This window comes from Botryllus schlosseri, chromosome 10 (assembly GCF_051294905.1).
Source record: "Botryllus schlosseri isolate E-star chromosome 10, Bs_hap1, whole genome shotgun sequence".
Lineage (NCBI taxonomy): Eukaryota > Metazoa > Chordata > Ascidiacea > Stolidobranchia > Styelidae > Botryllus > Botryllus schlosseri.
The window spans coordinates 1,212,564-1,233,552 of NC_137245.1; the positions used below are offsets into that span (position 1 = coordinate 1,212,564).

Consider the following 20,989-nt stretch of genomic DNA (forward strand, 5'->3'; position numbering starts at 1 on the left):
GAGAAATTACATGCTGTGAACTTCTCCTAATGTGAAATTGGAATCTTTCATCGGTATTCGAATATACCAGATACCAAATTTAAGGTTCTCGTTTGATAGGGTTACTATAGGTATACCCACTTTGTTGACTCAGTGGAAAATTATCCATTTACTGGTCAAAAGAAATGAGACACATGTGAGTATTGTAGCCTTTCAATGACAAATCTTATAGGTTTATACTCGTCTTTAATCTTGGTAGAATAACCAATTGATACAGGATAATATGAATTTCCGTTATGCAAAAGTACAATTTTAGGCTTGACAAACTGCTTATTTGACGAACAAATATTTCGCATCATGCCATGATAGAATGACTGAGAATAACATGACGGTTCTTCATAGTCAAATAGCCATTTATGCACAGAATATAATTTTAAAAAAAACGGCGATTTTCCTCCTACTAAGTGAAATATTTAAGTGTAAATACAGTAATTTTGGGCTTTTTAGGGGTATAAATATATATTCTGACAGAGAGCCAATCTGACAAAACTAATGTGATATTCGCAGAGATGGTCAGTAACGAAGTACTTCTACTTTTTCGAAGTGCTCAAGTAGTTTGCCTCTACTTCTGGTACTAACTCGAGTAGATCGAATTTTCGCTACGTCTACTTCTACTTCGTAATATTTTGTGATCTACTTACTTACTTTTCGCTATTTTCAGTTTTCAGTTTGTCAAGTACAAGTAGTATGATCATCCAATTCGAAAGAGAGATTGAGGAATTTCGGGGCTGTTTTCATGGAGTACTAACATATAATTTTAATAAAAGTTAAGTAAAGCCCAGAATTAGAAGATATGAAGAGACAAGTATGTTTTCAGGAAAGTATTGGTGAAGAGGCTACAATTTAGGTAGCGGTAGCGTGGCTCGCTTTACTCCCGCCGTATTGTCGTCCATATGAAATAGTTCATCACAGTAAACATGGCCCATCATAACGTTCAAAACTAGTAGTTTCACAATCTAGCATTTACCACAATCATATCGTAATCTAGCAGCCCAGCATGGCGTGTCCTAATCTGGAGAAGTGGTCTCTGACTTTTTGAGCGTCAGACCTGTTTTAACAGACCACTGTTGAAGCTATCTGGACAAGAGACATGAAACACATTTTCCGCTTTTCAGAAGTAGTGTTTGTATTTCTCTTTTCATTCACATTATCATTAGTTTGAGATCGAATTAGGTTCAGTTCCTTTGTCTGGATCTGCATGGGGAACTTACATGTTGAAGTTTAAAAGCTACTGTATAATGCCTCCAATTTCCAAAAATAAAATTTCACTTTCGTACGGCATTTTTACGATCCGCCATATTTTTCATTACCGTATACTAATCTCGCAAAGTCTTAACACCGTATCCGATACAGCTTCCTGGTATTGCTCTTCGACTAAACTATGGACCTTATAAGATGGGCGAGGGCGCCGCACTATGACGTTCTCTAAAACGGGGTGTTCGGGTAAACAAAGATTAGCGTCCATATCGATTTCTATAGCGATACTATGATTTGCATCCCATGATGCAGAAGAATTCTTATGCTCTCGAAAATTGATACCTCATGTGATGCATCAATATGAATCAAGCTCTCTGAACCCTCCGTATACCTCAATTTGCAACTTTTGACAGTACATGAGAACGTATTATGACCGTTTTCAAAACTACTTACTTACTTGAGTAGATTTTATGCCAGGAATTTCTACTTCTACTTCAAGTAGTTTTAGGTTGCTTCTGAAAAAGTACTTCTACTTGTACTTGAGTAGATTTTCGCGTCGCTACTTCTACTTCTACTTGAGTAGTCTTCTTGACTACTTTGACCGCCTCTAGATATTTGTAATAAGCAACCTTAAAAACCCCAGAAACGGCTCTCAGATATTCTGCCTAAATATTTTTTTCTTCATTTTGTTGACCAGTGTAATCCATTCGATCCAATATTTCGATCCAAATCTATGTTATTTGTACTAATGTACTTTTTCGGGTTAATTAGCCTAATTTCATGGTACAGAAGAATGCATGAACCAAGGTCATACTCATATACGTACAGTCACGCCGAAACCGAGCATAGCTGAGGTTCGTAGTTTGAAACATGTCCATATACATTTAAACTGCAACGCACCCATCCCGAGAACTATCCTGCTCTTCAGACTTCAGAGGATTACTTCAGAAGAAAGAATGCCGAAGAGCAGCGTACCAAGAAGCGTGTAACAATGGCTGCTATGTGCCTCATGGTGATCATGTCGGTAGCTTCAGCTGTCTACTGGATTTCGCATACCAACCGTCAGCACTAGGGTGAGGTATTGTTTATGCCCGGGTGATAGCCTATTTAATATACTTACAGCCAATGTTCCTTCTAAGCTGCGTAGTGCGGAAAAGGTCTCTGCGCATAGAAAATCTAAGCTGCGAACAAAAGAATTAGCGCACGGTTGTCCAAGGGACTGCGCAGACTCATGAAAAACTAGAAGGAACATTGCTTACAACATCAATCAGCAGCCTATGTGAAGGGTCCCGAACAGTAGTCTGTTAGGTGACCTCACGTTTACTGTAATTTATGAACAAGGCGCAAAGCTATTATACTCAAATATGATAGATCTACACACGAATGCACACTAATACACACGAACCCGAACCTTTCAAGGGCTCGGGTGAATCGGGCTAGTCAACGAGCGAATGTATGTGTCGGCAAATTCTACGTTCTTAAACATGAAACATATTTATCAAAGGACGGACACCGACTATATTCCGACAAGCTTAGCTGCCTGTTCTGCTATTGTTAATGATAATTAGGGCGTTTTTTTTGACATGTCGAAATTTGTCAAAATTTTGTCAAAATTGTAGCGTTAATGAAAAATTTTAAAAATTTTTCATTAAGTCAAAAAATTTGTGACGTCTGCATTTCGTTTGCAACGAAGATTTTGCACTGTCGGTGAACTTATCATTTGATATTTTACAGCTTGTAGCCTATTTTATAGGCATACTGTTGTAAACGGTTAATTGTCTGCTAATTGCGAACCATAAACGGTCAAATGAAACAAGTAGGTAAACATGGTGTTATGGTCAACGTACCGCAATATCCTAACTGAAGAAAGACTTCTTGCGCATTGCATCATTCTTATATGAAGAAGTGCATGATTAAAAATTGTGATGTTGACAACATCGTCAGAATGAGCAACACGGTGTGTCACCAGCAGTTTACGCGCAACTTGAGTTGTTGTTGTTGTTGTATACGTTTAATATTGGTGCTCGACTTCTAATGGTCTTTTGCACCAGATCTATGATGAGAGTATCAGTTATCCCTCATGTCTTTATAACTCTCGACCGGTTAGTAGGACATATTCCATCAGAGTGCACATGGTAAGAGGATTGACCAGTAATGTTTCCAAGCGGAAGGGAACGGTGTCTCTAATTTGGTCCCGGGGGCCTTCATACTTGGTGCAGTGAATAACGTAATGCTCAACGGTTTCAGGTACGCCGCAGCTTTCGCACTTTCCAGTATCGTGAATCCCTAATCTATGCAGATGAGAGTTCAGTTTGCAATGACCGGTTTGCAGACGGATGAGTATAGCGTAGGCTCTTCTTGGCAATGATAGCACCGGGGCATGGAAACTCGTGGTTCGGAACAGATTTGGGTAAAAGGAATTTTCCGCATTGCTGAAAAACTCTGATTTCCATTTGGACTCGCAATGCTCTTGAATGAGGGACTTGCATTCCCTCGCTGTAATCTCAGTGGTGCTGCTGTGAGTATGCTCGGATGCCACTTGCCTTGCCAACTTGTCAGCGGTCTCGTTACCGCTGATCCCCTTGTGACCTGGGACCCATATTAAGGTGACTGAGATAGCATAAGAGGATAATGCACCACATCGTGCGGCAATATCCCGAATTATATCGTTTTCTGTGTGGCTATTTTCGGTGGCCACCAAGGCACTAAGACTGTCCGAGAGAATAAGCAGATCAGCTGATTGTGGGCACTGCTCGACTGCCCAAGACAGTCCTTCTCGAATTGCAATCAACTCCGCAGAAAAAATCGACAGTCTTCTGTCTAACGTGATCTTACCAACTTCCCCTAAATCCTGGACATAATATGCTGCGCCACACGTATCCTCTGATTTCGACCCATCTGTAAATATCTTCGTATGATTTTGAAAATGATGACTGAAATATTCCTTGCATTCGATCTGAATTTGGAGAGGATTCTCCATTTGCTGTGCGAGTAAACACAGATGAGTATCCACTACACAGTTTACAACCGACCAGGGAGCTATTGGACACGTTTTTCGAATGGTGATTTCCTCCAAAATTGGCAGTCGTGACAGCATGTTGAAAGTACAGAAGAGCGAAGAATCCGGAAATATCTCGGGCCATGAGTCTTCAATAATGTGGGAGCAAATGTGTTCATTGTTAGCGGCAATTTTACATCTTGCTACTGCGCATGCGCGCAAGTGACGTATGAGTACCGGTAATTCCCTGCACGAATGCAAAAGTGCGTGGATGGGAGTGCTTCCCATTGCCCCACTGCATATTCTCAATGCCTTGTTTTGAATTTTACAATTGCTTTCAGTACATATTTTGGAGATAACAGATATGCTTCGAAGCCATATTCGACGACGGAGCGGATAAGTGCTCTATACAATGAGAGAAGACTTGATTTTGAGGCGCCCCATTTTGTGCTGCACAGCAGGCGAAGTACATTTATACGTCTGTTGCATTTATCTACTACCGAATCTGTGTGCTGTCTGTAAGATAGTCGTGAATCAAAGATGATTCCTAGGTATATATATTCTTTTTTAACAGGAAGCAGGCAGTTCAACACTCTCAGTTGAACTGCTGGTGTTTTACGTTTCCTGGTGAATAAAACTGCTGCTGATTTTTCGACATTTATTCTGAAACCCCACTCGTCACACCATTCAGATACTTCGTTCAGGGCTTTCTGTACGTCAGACAATAGCGTGTCTGTAACCAGCCCGGATTCCCAGAGACAGATATCATCTGCGAATAGATTGATATTTGAAGTAATGTTTTCTGGCAGGTCGTTCATCATGACCGTGAAGAGTAGGGGGGACAGCACGCTGCCCTGTGGAGTACCGTTATCTATGGAAAAAATTCGTGATAATGTTGACCCTAGTCGGACTTGCATGGTTCGTTCAGACAGGAAAGAATCAATCCATTTAATGATATTTCCAGAAAGTCCTATTTTCACCAGTTTTGCTAACATCCCGCCGCGCCACATGCGATCGTAGGCCTTCTCTAAATCCAGGAAGACGGCAACTGCAGATCGCCTATTCCACAGGGCCTTGTAAACGTCGTCATGGAGTGACAAAATAGAATCTCGGGTCGATCGATTGGTGCGAAAGCCGCTCTATGCCGGATGAAGCAATTTGTTCATTTCGAACCACCAACGCAATCGATTACATATCATGCGTTCCATAATTTTGCAAAAGTTACTTGTGAGTGAAATCGGTCTATACGAGGCTGGATTACTTGATTATTTAGCGGACTTTAGAAGTGGTATCACTATCGAGTGTTTCCAGCTTTTTGGGCACTTCCCTTCTAACCACAATGAATTGATACATCTTAGGATATCTTTTTTGCAGTCGGTCGACAGGTTGGTGAACATGGGATAACACAGTTTATCGTGTCCTGGAGACGAGCTTTTTCTGTGTTTGAGTACCCGTACTAATTCTATAAAAGAAAAGGGGGAGTTAATCTCCTCGTGATTGCCAGAATCATTAAATGCTGGGACGATTATTTCGGATCTCACGACTTCTTGTCGACGCCTAGTCGGTTCATCGATAGTGTCCCTGCCACTTATTGAGACAAAATGCGCACCCATGGCGTCTGCCTTCATTCTGTTGTCGGAGATAACGACGCCGTTCGACTTAATGGTATGGATGCGATTCCAGGATACGTTCCCGCTCATGGAGCGTATTGCTCGCCAGACCCGAGTTAGTTCGGTGTTGCTGTCACAAGAAGTACAGAAATCTTGCCAATGGGATTTTTTCGCTTGCAACACAACCTTTCTTGCTTCTGCCCGATGTCGCTTGAACTCTATAACATCTTCTGTGCGGAAGCTGCGTTTCATTTTGCAATATGCGGCTCGTTTCAGTCTGACTGCCTTCGAGCATTCCTTGGTCCACCATGGTATGCTCTGTTTCGCTACTGGTCTTGTTAGAGGTATGCTGTCAGATGCTGACGATATTATTGCGTCGGTAATAGCCTCCACCGTATATCGACCGGACTCCTCAATCATTGCAAAGTTTGTGCCACTGACCTTTCGGAATTTTTCCCACTTGGCCTTGTGAAGCGACCACGATGTGAAATGGCCTTCTGTCGGATCGGATCTGGGCACATTTACTGTCGGTATAATAATGTAGTGGTCACTACCCAGTAGGTGGTCCGTTACCGTTGTTGACATCTTGTGGGCTACATCTTTTGATGCAAGGGTCAAGTCAAGTAATGATGTAGAACCAGGATTTGGCATCGCAATATTAAGTCTCGTCGGATTCTGGGTGTTCAACACTACCAAGTCCTTTGAACTAATAGCGAAGTGAAGATGGCGTCCGTTTCCGTTCATACGTTGGCTTCCCCACGTAGGATGATGTGCGTTGAAATCGCCAAGCACGATCGTTTTCGAGTCGCATTTTGTAAACAACCGCTCTACCATGGAACGCGATATATGACGATTCGGCGGGATGTTAACGTTTACAATTGTCAGGCCCACTGTTTGGATTGCCTGTGCCTCAATGGGCCCAATATCGGCAAAGTCGACTTCAGTAAAAGTTAAGCCTTGTTTTATGAAAAGACACAGCCCATCTCCATGAATGTTGCGGTCTTTGCGCACTAGAGTGTAGTTGGCTATTTTTGGTTTATACTTGGATACAAGATGTGTTTCCTGGAGTGCGATTAATTCCGGTTTCTTTGTATTTGATGCAATGAAATGTTTCAGTTCGTTAATTTTTCTGTAGATGCCTCGACAATTCCATTGTAAAATTTTTAATTGGAACTTTCCATTTCGTTATCCATGTGACTATTTATCCTTGTTAAGTCCATCGCGGCCTCTGACGGGTGGTTTTGTGAACCTGATGGGCTTGGAATGAGCTGGTCGCTGTTTGATTTGTGACGGAATGGCTTGGCGCATTTTGGGGCATGTTCATGTTATTACGACCGACAGAATTATTCATCGTTGAAAGAGATGTACCTAATCTTGTTTCTACCCTGTGAACATGGTCGGAGACTTGTCTACTTGGTTTGTTGACCGGTGGCGTAACTGAGGAGTCTCGCCGAGTCTGTTCCTCTGCGGAAGAGAGTGAAAGTGAAAGTGCCGGAGTGTGGAAGTTTATCCCGAGGTTCTGTCCGGCTGATCTCGCTATTGTCTCAATATCTAAACCTTTACCCTCTGCGATAGACGTCAATGTGCCTCGAATGACTTCAGCGACGAAGCTGAAGAATTCCATGGCCGGAATAGAGATCATTTCCGAGCTTGGATCACTGACTCTTTGTGTATCACCACTAGGAATAATGTTGCGACTCGGCAACGACGGAAATTCAGTTTCTGATACGATGTTCGGTCCGGACTGTTGCTGTTGCAACGTTCGTTTCGCGTCCCAGTAATTAATGTTCGAGTTAGTCATTATTGTGTTAAGTTTGATCTCTTGTCGGTATCGTGTGCAACCTGCGTAACCCGCGGAGTGTGAACCTCCACAATTAGCACAATATGGTTCGTTTTGACAATCTTTGTACATATGTCGCTTGCCGCATTTTGTACATCTCTGAGCACTGCGACAAAATTTTGCTTTATGTCCAAATCGGTTGCAATTGAAGCAACGGACAGGCGGAGGATTGTATTTTCTGATTCGAAAATTCATGAAGCCTAACTTGACGACTGTTGGAAGGATGGTCGATGCGAAGCACAGCAGTACCGATCTGCTGTCGGTTATCCCTGAATTCGTTCGATATGTGAATCTACGTACAAATGAAACTTTCTGATCGGACAACTCGTTTTTAATTTCTTCAGCCGTCATTTCTAATGGCACACCCGAGATTACACCCCGAACTTCAACCGCTCTTGTCCTGTATAACTCAACTTTCACAAAGATAGGCTTTTCTTGTGTGCCCAGATTGTCACAAGCTAGTAACTTTGCCAGTTGTGTACTATTATTGCATTCTACACATAGTGAACCCGAGGGCAAAAAGCGAATATCCTTATACGGACCTCCAAGCAAATTGTGAAGGTTGCTGTTTATGACCAAGGTGCTGCAATTTCGAAGTGCCTTTACCGTGCCTGTTATAACGACCGAAAGCGTAGGCGCGGATTGACCAATATTAGACAAACCTTTAGGTTGAGGTCCCCCCAGGGCCTCGTCGGCGGAGCGCTTATGCGCTCCACCTTGAACTGACCTTATCTATGCTCTCCCTACCAACAGTAATACTAACTGCACGGACGTAAGAGTTCAGTTGGCTGCACGTAGCAGCTCTCGATGTGAAGTATCTCGCTAAGGCTTGATTACCCCGATGAATAGGGTTCTGGTAAATATCAGGCTGATTTAAATCAGTGTGATTAAATCATGATTTTTCCTTTGATTTTTGATTTTAATTTTACCGTTTTGATATAAATGATTTTTTGGTTTTTATTTTTTATTTTTAAAAAGACGCGTGAATATATTTTTTGGACAACCAATGTATATTGACACAACCCGGACATCGTTTTTCGTCACCGGTACCGGCACGGTTTAGCGAATCGAGGGCAAGGCGGGAACACAGTGCTCGCAATAGGCGGTGACGGTAATCAGCCAGTTCTTGAGCTTTGTTGTTGATTCGGTGTGTCCGTGGTGCTGCTGTTTACAAGGCGATGGTGGGAGGGCGAAAACGAAACTCAATCTGGAGTATATATCGGGAGATTCCCGCATCTCTAATGCCAAAGCGAAGCAAAAGAGCTGTTTGCATTTATTGCGGTGCTGATATGATGGGTCAAGTAAGCAGAATGAAAACTCATACGCAGGTAAGATACCATGTTACTGTATTATGAGTGAATCCAATTCATGTAATCGCTTGAATACTGTATGTGCATGGTGATACGTTGACAGGGTATGGGCACAGCACTGCTACCGAATTCTCTTTGCATATCTAAAAACCCTTGCTTATGCTTGATGTGGTAATATCTGATCTGCAACGCGTCAACCGAAAGATACTTAGCACATAGTCCTAGACAACATCTTTTGAGCCTACTTCATCATCCACAACTACAAGATTATCAATAGCTAGTGTTCCCCATGAACATGTCTCAGCTTATGGCGTCAATAATTATAGGGTTATGATGTTACGTATCATCATGCAATTATGGCTGGGGTATTGTAGATAGGATAGGTTTGGGGCTAGGGTAAGGTGTGGTAGTCTTCGAGGCAACGGGTATGGGTGATAAATGATCGCACTATACCGTAGTGATGAATCAATATTAATATCGGCAACCGTGGTTTGTCATGGTCATGCTGTGTATAAGAAAGTACACGCTCCATTGACGGCTTGAACCTTCTCAGTCATGGAGTCTAATAAATCAAGTGTGGATTATTGTATCTCTAGACTTGCAAGAAGACGCCTCAGAAGTTGAGGTCAGAGTTCCAAGAATCTGATGAAGGCCCAGGCTCTAGTAATGCGCTGCAGCAAGATTTTTCTGGACAGAAGACTATAACCAACTATGTGACTAGACCCTTGACGAAGAACCAAGAATATTCCAGTTACGAGTCGCTTGTTCTGTCATTTATCTCAGGTATTCATGCATTTGGACATTCATTTTTTAGTGATAATATCCCGCATCATGTTTTATTTTACACAGGAAATATACCTTGGAATCAGCTAAACAACGAGCATTTCAGACGATTTTGTCATTCGTTGCGACCAGATTTTAATTTGCCGAGCGCAGAACAGGCATCCGGCTCCATACTATGTGGTCTCAACTCAAAAGTATCCACTGCAATTGAACAATTTGTCAATAATGCTCATACTCTGACGATTGTTAGTGACACATGGACAAGTAGTTCCAGTCAAAAGTATGTTGCATAATATGCATGCCTGTCTGATAGCAAATCTCATCTAGGTAATATAAAACATGCTCAAATTCTATTTTGCAGCTTTTCAAGTTGGATCATTGTTAATGAGTTGGGTTCAAAGAAACTGTTAGCGGTTGAACCCTCCGATCCAACCAAACGAAGTGAAGACATTGTGCAAGATGTCACTCAAAAAGCAAAAGAACTGCTTGGAATGAAATCCAATGGAAAACTATTGCTCAACTTTGTGTCTGATAGCGCCAGCGCTTATGTGAAAGCGAGACGATTGCTCGTGCAGGTATGTCTGTATCATTTGGTTTTAATAGTAATCATTGTTTTTGGAGTTAGTATAACCATGAGATTTGTTTTTCAGAATTCTGAATCGGGCATAACCTTGACAGGTGCATGTCTGGCTCACCAGTCGAATCTTCTCGTTAAAGACCTGATGGGCATCAGTCGTGTGTGGAATATAGTTGAAAAGGTGATCACTGTTGCATCTTTCATCCGACGATCAGTTGCTCTCCGTAGCTCAATCTCTCGATATATGGGCCGGGAAAAGATCCCCATGTGGTTACCTAGCGAGTCAAGATGGTATTCCTTCTCTGAAACATTGAAGCATGTCATAAATGTTGAAACAGCTATTCAAGTAAGTAATTCATAGATTTCTGTGACATTTGCATGAAGTCATCTTATTTTGAAGGTTGTGTTTGTTCAAGAAACGTCGAAACCGCACTTGAATACAGCGAGTGCATGTACTGTCCGAACAATCATCAATGATAAGAAATTTTGGGAAGATACTAAAGCGATCTATGGTCTACTCAAGCCATATTATGTCATTACTGGTTAGTTGCTGAAAAACTTCATATTGAGGCAGTTGAACAACACTCTGAGCAAAAAAGTAACGAGACGACTGTTCGACACTGGCAATCATAACTATGCTACTTCATTCAAATTATATTGTAAATAAGTTGCATTCCTTGATGATAAACTGATATTACCATATTACCGCTACACCACAATACATGATCAATTTGAACATCTTGATTATTAATGGAAACAACAAGGATTGTAGTTCTTTTTACTCCCCAACATTTAACTAAGAGTTAACAGGTGAAATGTTTGAATCGTAAATCTTGCATTTTTACAGCCATCTCAGAATTGGACAATACTTCCGCTGGGCTAATCCTATCAGGCTGGATGTGGCTCAAGCTTGAGATAAAAAAGACTACCGCTCTGGATGCTGATGAGAAGAGTCTGGTTTTATCAAAGATGCAACGAAGAACAGAAAACTATGTCGAGGACCATCATCTAGTGGCCTGGGTTCTAGATCCCCGAGTTAGAGGCTGTGGCTTGAACATGACTGGCAAAAGGCTTGTTCGGGATCTCGCCAAAAAAATATTTTCAAAAATAGAACCAAGCTTCAATGATGAATCTGCTTCTAACCTCATCAAACACTGGTTCGACTATGATTGTAAAGAAGGTGAGTCTACCAGTGCACACTGCACACCTATCACTGCACGTTTCTGATATTACCCTGATTTTTTTTTAGGAGTTTTTGATGCAGAATCCACTATCTGGGTACCGTTTTTAACGGCACGGCCGGCATTATTCTGGAAGGATTTAGCTGTTGTTTCTCCGGAACTTTCAAAACTCGCCAGGACTGTTCTTTCGTGCGTTCCACATGCTGCGTCTTGTGAGAGGCTTTGGTCATCTGCGGCAGCAACTGCAACCAAGAGTCGCAATCGCCTAACACAAACAAATCTTGAAGTTATGCTTCGAGTGAAAGATCACTTCATGGATACTGACTCTGGAACTGGCAAAGTGGAAAAGGCGATGAGAAAAATCAACGCCTTGCTGGCCGAGACCACTCCAGACATCAACAGCTATGCTCATGATGAAGATGCTACTGAAGATGCAACCGTTACGGATGCTGCTGATTTGACGCAACATGTCGGATTGGTACTAGAACAGATATCGGACAATCCTAGTCACCAACATTTCTCTGCTGGGTTGAATATTTTCCAGTACGCAGATGAAGATTCAGAGCCTCGAATTATTCAGTTGATGAGATTTGCAGCAGCACCTTCATTTAGATGATTTTCAATCGTCTCAAACTCATTGTTGTTGTTGTTTCAGTTGTTCTAAGTAAAAATAGTAATAAAAATCAAAAAAATCATGGTTTTTATTATGGATCGATTTTATCGCTTCGAATCAGAGGCAAATTGATATTTACCGGAACCCTACCGATGAACGATCTGCAATTTACGCACAACCTTCCTCGGCGACGTCTACCTGCCAACTGAGGCTGGTTAGTGCGCGCAACTTGAGTGTTGTCAGCCAACAACTGCTGCTGTTGAACGTCATTGGCAATCTTCTTAGTAAGGACATGCAATTTCTACACAAGAATGTAGGTAAGTATCCTCGTTGTACTACAAATTTTTTCAATTATTTCTACGATAATACATATTGTAACGAACCACTGGAATTCTTCATGGGGCCAGATTTCGTTAAAATATTGTTTTTTTGTGTAAAAAGTTGCCTTTTTCTAAGCCAAAAACGTTTTTTCAGCCCAACTACTTCGTTAGGACAGTCAGTTCCAACCAGAAATGAAGATAAGTGGTACAATTTTAACATTATGTGGGAAAACACCTAATTTTCATACGTTAGGTCAAAATTTGGTCAAAATTCAGTTTTTGAGGTCAAAGAAAGTCAAAATTTTGATTTTTTTAGGTCAAAATTTTCCTTTTTTTAGGTAAAAAAACCGCTCTAATGATAATATTAGCGGATATGAATGAGAATCTTTTGGAGGAGTAATCTCGAGTCATTGCGCATTTTGACAAGACTCAAGGGAATCGATTTTCGAAGGTGACTCAAGGTCACTCAAGGTAGGTCAAGTCACTCGATTGTTAGAGGTGATTCGATTCAAATCATAGTTCAAGTCATATTGAATTTTTACGGTATGAAGGGTGACTAAATTACATTTTGGTGTTTGAAACACAGATAAAGTCGCTATTTATTCCGAATCGAATAACGAGGCTACTACAAAGTGTATTTGGGATTTGGCAACATCGGCTCTGATAGCGGCAACACAGCAGAGAATGATGTCTTTAGCTCTGAATGACTATCCAAAATTGAAAATGTACGAACGGACTGGTAAACCATCAAACATCATGTGATGAAGCAGACCCATGAACCTATGGTAGACTTATATTAACAATATTCCGACTAGCGCTGACACTATGAACTAACGTTCCTTGCTAGGTAACGTCAGATACAGAAATGAAGAATTACTGCGCTGGCAGCCCCATGAGCGATCACCGATCATGGGGCAAGACAGCGCTCACGTGATACGCTATTGCGAATCAGGCAAACACGTCAATCCCCCTCTTAAAATTAGGGTGGCATATCACAATGAAATGCAACATGAAATACTCAAAAGCACGAAAAAATTGTTTACCTCAGTAATGAAATATGTCCTGCGCCTTTCTGATACGACAGTGGTCGGGAACCTTTTTCGTCCAAAGAGCCATATTGGCCCTATTTTTTCCATCTCAACTCCCACAGAGCCATACATTCCAATCAACTGTTACGTCACAATTGAAATTCGTGACGACATGGTAGCACAAATTCGAACTCACTAGATGGGATTCCTCGTGTGAGACACATTTTCTCTATAAAAACATATATATATCGTTCGAAAATAAAGCTCGAAACGAGAGATAAGACGCAGACGCGCCAAGTCTCACCTGTGATAACGCAATTCATCGTACGCAGCTTAGAATTTATTATAACTGATATTAAAGTGACTGTAACACTGATTCCAAAAATCTAAATACTTACATAACGTTGTGCTACACGCATATATTTTGGCGCCGGTGCTACACATAACGTGGAGAACGTGGAACGTGGATAGCTATGGCGTTGTTTGTAATTCGATTTTGTAATAGTTAATGCCACATCCTCATCAGTTGTATGCAGCTAACACGGAGAATATAATCGTTGCACGAAGCATTATTCAATATCGATGGCTGCGCTGCTATATCACTTCTGACTTAAAAGATCCCCGGCCTCCAGTAAATCCCAAATCGCGATATAATTATGTTGAAACAAATGCCTACTTCCATGTTGACGGTTAAATCACTTATATTCCTCACGACGAAGGTACGGCAGGGTTAACGCCATAATTAGTCTAACACTAAAACAAACGGCGCATAGACATATGCAGGCCTATGTCATCGATAGTGTCACTGTTGTAGCGGTTTATAACTGTTTTCAACCCGCTAATCATCATATTCATTTCTAATTCCGCCATTTGCGGATAAGTGTGTTGATCGGTGGATAATCCAAGAATTATCATCGAAAAACTGGAATAACTCCGCTTCTATAGCCTGGAATTAAGTCAAATTTGTTTTGCATAGTTTTTGAAGACAGCCCAGCCCAACAATTTCACGGGGTTGGCAGGAAAATTTGAAAAAAAAAATTTGGCGATTTGGGCAAATTCAAAATTTTCAAACTCTACGAAACCCGCGAATATTCGTTGGAATGAATTCAAATTTGGTGTGCGTCGTTTTTTAAGGCAGCCTAACGGTTTGATCACGTAGCCCGCAAGATTCAAGAAAAATGTTATTTTTGAACAGCCCTAATGTATATATATCGTAATTCTATTTATTGTTGCTACTCTTTATCGAGTGATTATTTTGATCAATTCAGCCATCTTTTTGTGAAATTACTTAACTGCGACTTCTATACTTCCTGTAAAAATTTGGTCTCATTCTCCAATAGTATCATGGTAGGCTTACTTGTGGTAAAGCATTCACGATGTCAAATTTTGTCGATGTTACTATGTTATCCTCTGCGTAAAGCAACCGATATTGCTTTCTCCATTTTCACAGCCTTGCTAGTTCATTCACCACTTCCTAGCTACTACTAATCGCAGTTTTCTTCACTATGCCCAACGATTTTGATTTGAAATCTAATGTAAATAAACACTAGTGAGGCGTTTGCAGAGTAGAGTCTGCTGATCTTATGTTCACATCAGATTTTCAGGCTTTAATTTACGCGAAATAGCGCTAAAGAAATAGCAGGACGTTTCTGGATTTAAATTTAGTGGCACGAGTGTCGGACTCCTAAATCCTTTTTTACATTTCGGCAAGAAGATCAGGTATAGCTTGACTAATTTATTGCCTGTGGCTTGTGTTATGAAAGTGTCGTGGAATGGAAATATTCAAGGCCTAGTTTCGCCTGAAAATTGAAGTTGTCTAAAATCATATCCACTAAAGTAATTAGTGCGAGTAGGCCAAAAACTTTTTGAGTACTGTAAAAAGTAGAAGTACTGCGTAACTAAACACACCCCTTATTATTGGTGTGGAAATGCAGCCTCGTTAGTTTATTTCATGCCCAAGCATCAGACTTGGACAAATATAAAATTTTCAACTTTTCCAAATTAGATTAGAATTGGAATTAGAGCTACATAGTGATTATACAATTAGATTAGGATTAGAATTAGAGCTACATAATGTTTTTTTCCGAATCAGAATAGAATCAGAGTTAGACCTGCACATTCACATTCACTTATTTTAGAATTAGGATTACTGAATTCGCAAATAATAGGAAATTGAATGAAATTTCGAATGAGAAAGAAATACAGCAAAATTCAAGTTCAGTTCATATTACGAGAATGACAAATATCTGTACAAGTACACCAACAGTGGCTCGTTTTGCGCTGTAAACTCAAAGTACAGAAAAAGTGATTCTGGAAGCTCGATGTCATTTTCCACTTTTCATTACTTCAGACCTGGGCATTGTATGGCGCGGACCAAATGCGGCACGCCAAAAGTTACATGAAATTTAGATTAATTATATTCATGGTAAAGCTTGGACTAAGACTATAGGCTCTATAAACTTAATCAGAAATACGTTCACTTTGAAGTTTATTCATACCCTGTGATTACCTAACCTACATATGTCGTTCTAAATAAAGCCAATATAGCAAAGCATGATGTACAATTAAAATTACAAGACACAGCTTCCGTATTCAAGTTCAAATCTTGTTTGTTGCCATCGTTACATTAAAAATTACAAGGTCTGTGCTATACCTGTTACGACGTACGTTGCCAAATCCTAATTCATAAAGTACTGCAATCAGTGAACGCGATTAGCGGCCAACCTCACTCATAAATGGTGTTATGGCAAGCAATATCAAGCAATGAAAGACAGCAGTGAAACGGTCTTTTTAGTTTATGATGAGTACAGAGTAAGTCTCACTGTTTAGGAAATTCAGTTTGAAGCGGCATTATGAGAAAAATCTTGCAGTGAAATGGAAATACTCAGTTGATGTGGAACACGTACCCCACTGTACGGTGTAAGCAACGCGATGGTGGCCCGGCAGTTAGCACTGGTTTTCCCTAGCTGAGAGGGATATTATTAGTAACTGGCTGCAAAACGCCGCTGACAAAGAGGATCTTCTGGAGAAAATAAATTAAATTAGAATTGAAATGACACCGTTGAATACTTTTACAAATTGTGTTAGAATAAGAAATAGAGCATGAAATACTTTCACAATTTCGAAATGCGAGACGCCATATCTTTTGGATATCGGCTGAACATATCAGGGTTATCGGTGTAGCTGCTAGTCATCGGCTAAAATCCGATATCAGTCGGGTTTTAGTGGTGAGCTATTGATATTTGCATGCAGCATCTACCATACTTTTGCTTTATTGATATTCATAGTAATAATAAGGGACGATGTGGACTACTACTATTTTCTTATAGACACTTTTTCGTCTTCCATCTATTATGCGACTTATTTTGTCAGACTGATATAGAAGAATCATATTGAAAATGCGTTGATCACTCTTTTGCGCGTGACCGCTATGAACATAAGGATGAAATAAGTAATGCTTTCAACATTAGCACGGGCCTCATTCCCGATACTTATATCTACACTGGACCTACCCAAGCCTGAGAGTGCATTAGCAGAGTAAACCTTGCTGTAATGACTTGGCATAGTAAATTTACATCGTATTAAATGGTGCAGCGAAGCATAGCTTATTAATTGCTCAATTGCCTAAACAATATGCTTATCAGGAGTAGATGGTGCGGACCAGTGATTCCCAACCTACCACAGTTTGTGACTCACATTTCATCCCGGTCTCATTGTGAAACCCACGTTGAGATATGATCAAACGAATGAGAACATGATTCACCAAACCATGCGTCGTGTGAATAACGAGTTGAACGAGTAGGCTATCCTTCCGGGAAAATCCCAGAATATCAATCAAGCTTACAAGAACCAGTAAACGCAACAGATGATTACAAACGAGAACGCGCTTTTCCGATCAGTAATTCCTCTTTTATATCGAACACAAAGGGTTTCTTAGTATCATTTATCGCGCGATCGTTGGCAGATTATAACGACAATTCGGATTGGATTACTGCATTTCCCGATCATCGTTCGCAAAGCCTTTGGAGGAAGGAAATAATTCCAATTTCCACACACACACAATACCACGCTACAATCTTCCACGAAAATCCGACTCACAATACTACAGTGCCATATTTCGGGTTCCAAATAAAATGACCGGCACGAAAATCTGCCTCACAATACCCCATTGCCAATATTCGCGCTCCAATCAAAATGACTTTCACGAATATCTGATTCGCAATAGCACACTGTCAAAATGACTGGAATGTGGGTGTGGGTTGCAGCTATTATGGATACATGAACATTTTAATTTGGAGGAGGATAACGTATGTTCTCGTCTAATCACGAGAAAAAAGTATTTGACAAAATTAGCAAATTGAAAAGGAAACTGTATTATCAGCGAGCGTGCTATGTACTAGATCAGTGGTTCTCAACCTTTTTGTCTTCGCGGACCCCTTTTGGACCTTCACGGAGCCCGCGGACCCCCGAAGTTTTAGTTCAAATTCAGCTCAATTATCGTGCAATCGTCATCTGTCTGGTGCAAATGATAATTGTAAGACAGTGATAAACAGCAACAAATGATTTTTCTTGAAAATAGCATCATACTGTTTATGTAGAAATTAGGTTGACTTTTATTATTTCAACGCAAATTTCGCAACTGCATTACTTGAAATACGTGGTCGCGTCTTAAAAATCCGCGCCTTCGATTTGATATGAACGAGTGCCGAAAATCCATCTCCACAAAGATAGGTGGTGGCGAATGTAATAATAACGCGTAACGCTTCCGACGGCACATTTGGGTATGATCGCAACAAATATGGCACCAAAATTTACAAACAATTTTTTTAATAAACATATAACGTCAAGCCTGGCATCATCTAGCAGCTCATTCTAAAGTTATTATGGAAAAACGATTATGCACATCACTGTAGAAAATGGATTTTGTAAAGATTTCGAAGACACCGTGTGATTGACCTTACTAACCAAACTTTTTTTTATTTTTTCAACAATCCCCTCAAAACATCTCTGAACGGCAGAATATTTGTATCAGTATAGGCTATTGGCAATTTAGCAATTAAAATGAGTTTGCAGTAACATCTCAGACGGCCATTCTGTTGATGTGAGTTCCTTTGTTTTACTAGTAATGAAGCGAAACTGCCTCGTAATTTTCCTAATTTAAATAAAATACAAATTACGTTATCAACTATTTTGTAAATTCAGAGGCTTCGCGGTCCCCCTGGAAATGCTTCGCGGACCCCTGGTTGAGAACCACTGTACTAGATGCTGATGATTTAAAACATGTTAATCTGCAATCCTTCCGGGAAGAATACTAACAATTCTACCTTCGCATTACCAAGCAGGCTATCCCGTGGATTGCAATTTATTTCGGGCCAGCGTACCTTTTACAACAGTCACACGGTCCCCTTTATGATGTTGAAAAATTTCGCGCCCCCCGTCATATCACAGAATCGTCATATCACAGAATCCAACCGGGATGCTAGCAACCCCAACAGATTGTTTGATGGCATGGAAGGTTATGACTTTTGATAGGAGAATTAAAAAATATGAAATTCGGTATATATATAGATAAACATGCTTTAATTGGAGGTAAATCAGGCAGATAGCGATTTTTTTTCAGTTTACCGCTTCTTCGCGCCCCATTAAGACAATGATATCACAATCCAAGATCTAATCGAGATTTGATTACGTTGAACGAATGTGTGCCAACAATCTCATTGGTTCGAAGCATCTACTCGGAGAAATGAGCCTTTGTTTTAGTCAACTCACCAGCGATCAGGGTTAGGTGGATAAATTTCCCGTTTATATGACCTCTTTCTCGGATCCGTAAATTTGGGGTACGAAAATTTGTGTCGGCCTTGGCAATGAGTCCAAAAAGGTTGGGAAACTCTGGTTTAGACTATACTCCGGCGTGCAGTTAAATTTCTAAAAGGAAAGCGGTGATTTGTATTGTTAACAGATACTGCCGGCTGGATGTAATAATAATAGGCTGCGTCCCGAACTCTCTGTGGCTTGGTAAAAATAACTCCGCATTAGACGAGTGTACGTATTACGCTTCATGATTTTTCTAAAAATGCCCACTAGAATTATACTCCCAGCATAAAGAAAACAATGACTTGTAATTTTAATAGTTACGATACGATATTTACGGTAACCCCCGACGCAACACAAATGTAATATAGAAAACTTCATTCAATATACTGACTTTTGATATTGCATATTTATAAGAAGTTCTATTGAAGTGTCCGCAAGGCGACGATCGCGAAGTTCTCTTAAATGCCATTAACTTGATTGTGATCGCCGGTTGTTGTTGTTGTTTGGGGTATTCATGGTGTTTGTCGACTACAATGGTCATTTACACCAGACCGATTTTCTTTATTCTGATCCCATAGCTGCCGATTTGTAGCACGGCTTACTTCTAGCCTTTTTTAAGACACCGCTTACGCGGATGAGATGGCGCGAGGAGCCAAGGTAAGCCTAGAGAATTTAGGTGGGAATTCTGGAGTCGAACCCGCAACCCATTTGTATTGAAGCTGTGGAGTGTGGATAATACCACTACGCCATCTCGCGGTAATGAAGTCTCTGTAACACATGACTGGGCAACTTTTGCAACTTTTTTGACAGATTCCGACAGCTTCCTAAATACTCAGATGTTATGCAGTACGATGTTTTAGGCTGTTTGGAGAATTCTTATATTGCAACTTTTTGCAACTTTTCGCCATATTTTTCATGTAACTTTTTGTAACTTTTTTTACATTTTTCATGCAAATTGTTGCAAGTTTTTTTCTCGATATTTCATGCAACCAACTTTTTACTAAAAATATTTTGCACTATATTTAAATAGATAGCTTTATTATTTCACTGTCGTTTAAATTTGAGGTCCTTTCTGATTCGACGTACATTCTGGCTAGGCCGCCGAAAATTATAACTTCGATTGGTCGATTTTTCAGGCTATTGATCTTATTGAAGTCGCCAACATTGTGTTTTGATACGGATCGATTCGAGTATCTCATACCCTAATAAATTCAAGGAACTTGTCCACAAATGCATCTATTAGTGCAACTTTTGTGAAAAATAAATGCAACTTTCCACGGATTTGACTGCAACAAAAACATGCCCTAGTTATAACCTTCAATGCCATCACCCTATCCGTTGGGATTTGTAGCATTCGGTATACATTTTGTGATATGACGATAAGGGCGCCCTAAATTTGTCACTATCATAAAGGGGGGCGTGTCTAAAAAAAATTTTGAGAACCATTGCTCTATAGAGTTAAAACCCGTCTTGACACAATATCTCGCGTATGCGAGAATTACCTTTCTAAATATAACCTTCTGTGGTATATCCTAAAAACTGAGACGACAAATCGACGATCTGACAATTTCACCAGGGATTTTGTTATTTGTACTGTTGCTATACTTAGCATCATTTCATAGTACGCAGAAATTAATGAACCGGCGGTACAGGCGATTAGTCATGCTCAAGCCACGACC

At 40.4% G+C, this 20,989-nt stretch overlaps 1 protein-coding gene and 1 long non-coding RNA gene across 3 annotated transcripts in view; one reads left to right on the forward strand and one right to left on the reverse strand.

Moving 5' to 3' along the window:
- The window catches only part of LOC145449080 (uncharacterized), a 98,964-nt gene that overhangs the window by 35,824 nt on the left and 42,151 nt on the right, over positions 1–20,989 (reverse strand). The window lies entirely within an intron of this gene.
- Positions 8,567–12,230, forward strand: LOC145448836 (uncharacterized). Of its 2 annotated transcripts, none has more exons than XM_080327289.1 (8): positions 8,567–9,012; positions 9,591–9,777; positions 9,844–10,057; positions 10,139–10,352; positions 10,428–10,700; positions 10,755–10,896; positions 11,202–11,534; positions 11,604–12,230. In XM_080327289.1, the coding sequence occupies exons 1-8, from the start codon at positions 8,863–8,865 to the stop codon at positions 12,149–12,151; spliced, it is 2,061 nt and encodes a 686-aa protein (XP_080183415.1). In that variant the 5' UTR covers positions 8,567–8,862; the 3' UTR covers positions 12,152–12,230. The 2 variants fall into 2 exon arrangements, with proteins under 2 accessions (XP_080183415.1, XP_080183416.1); XM_080327290.1 differs by having other exon boundaries at positions 10,428–10,535.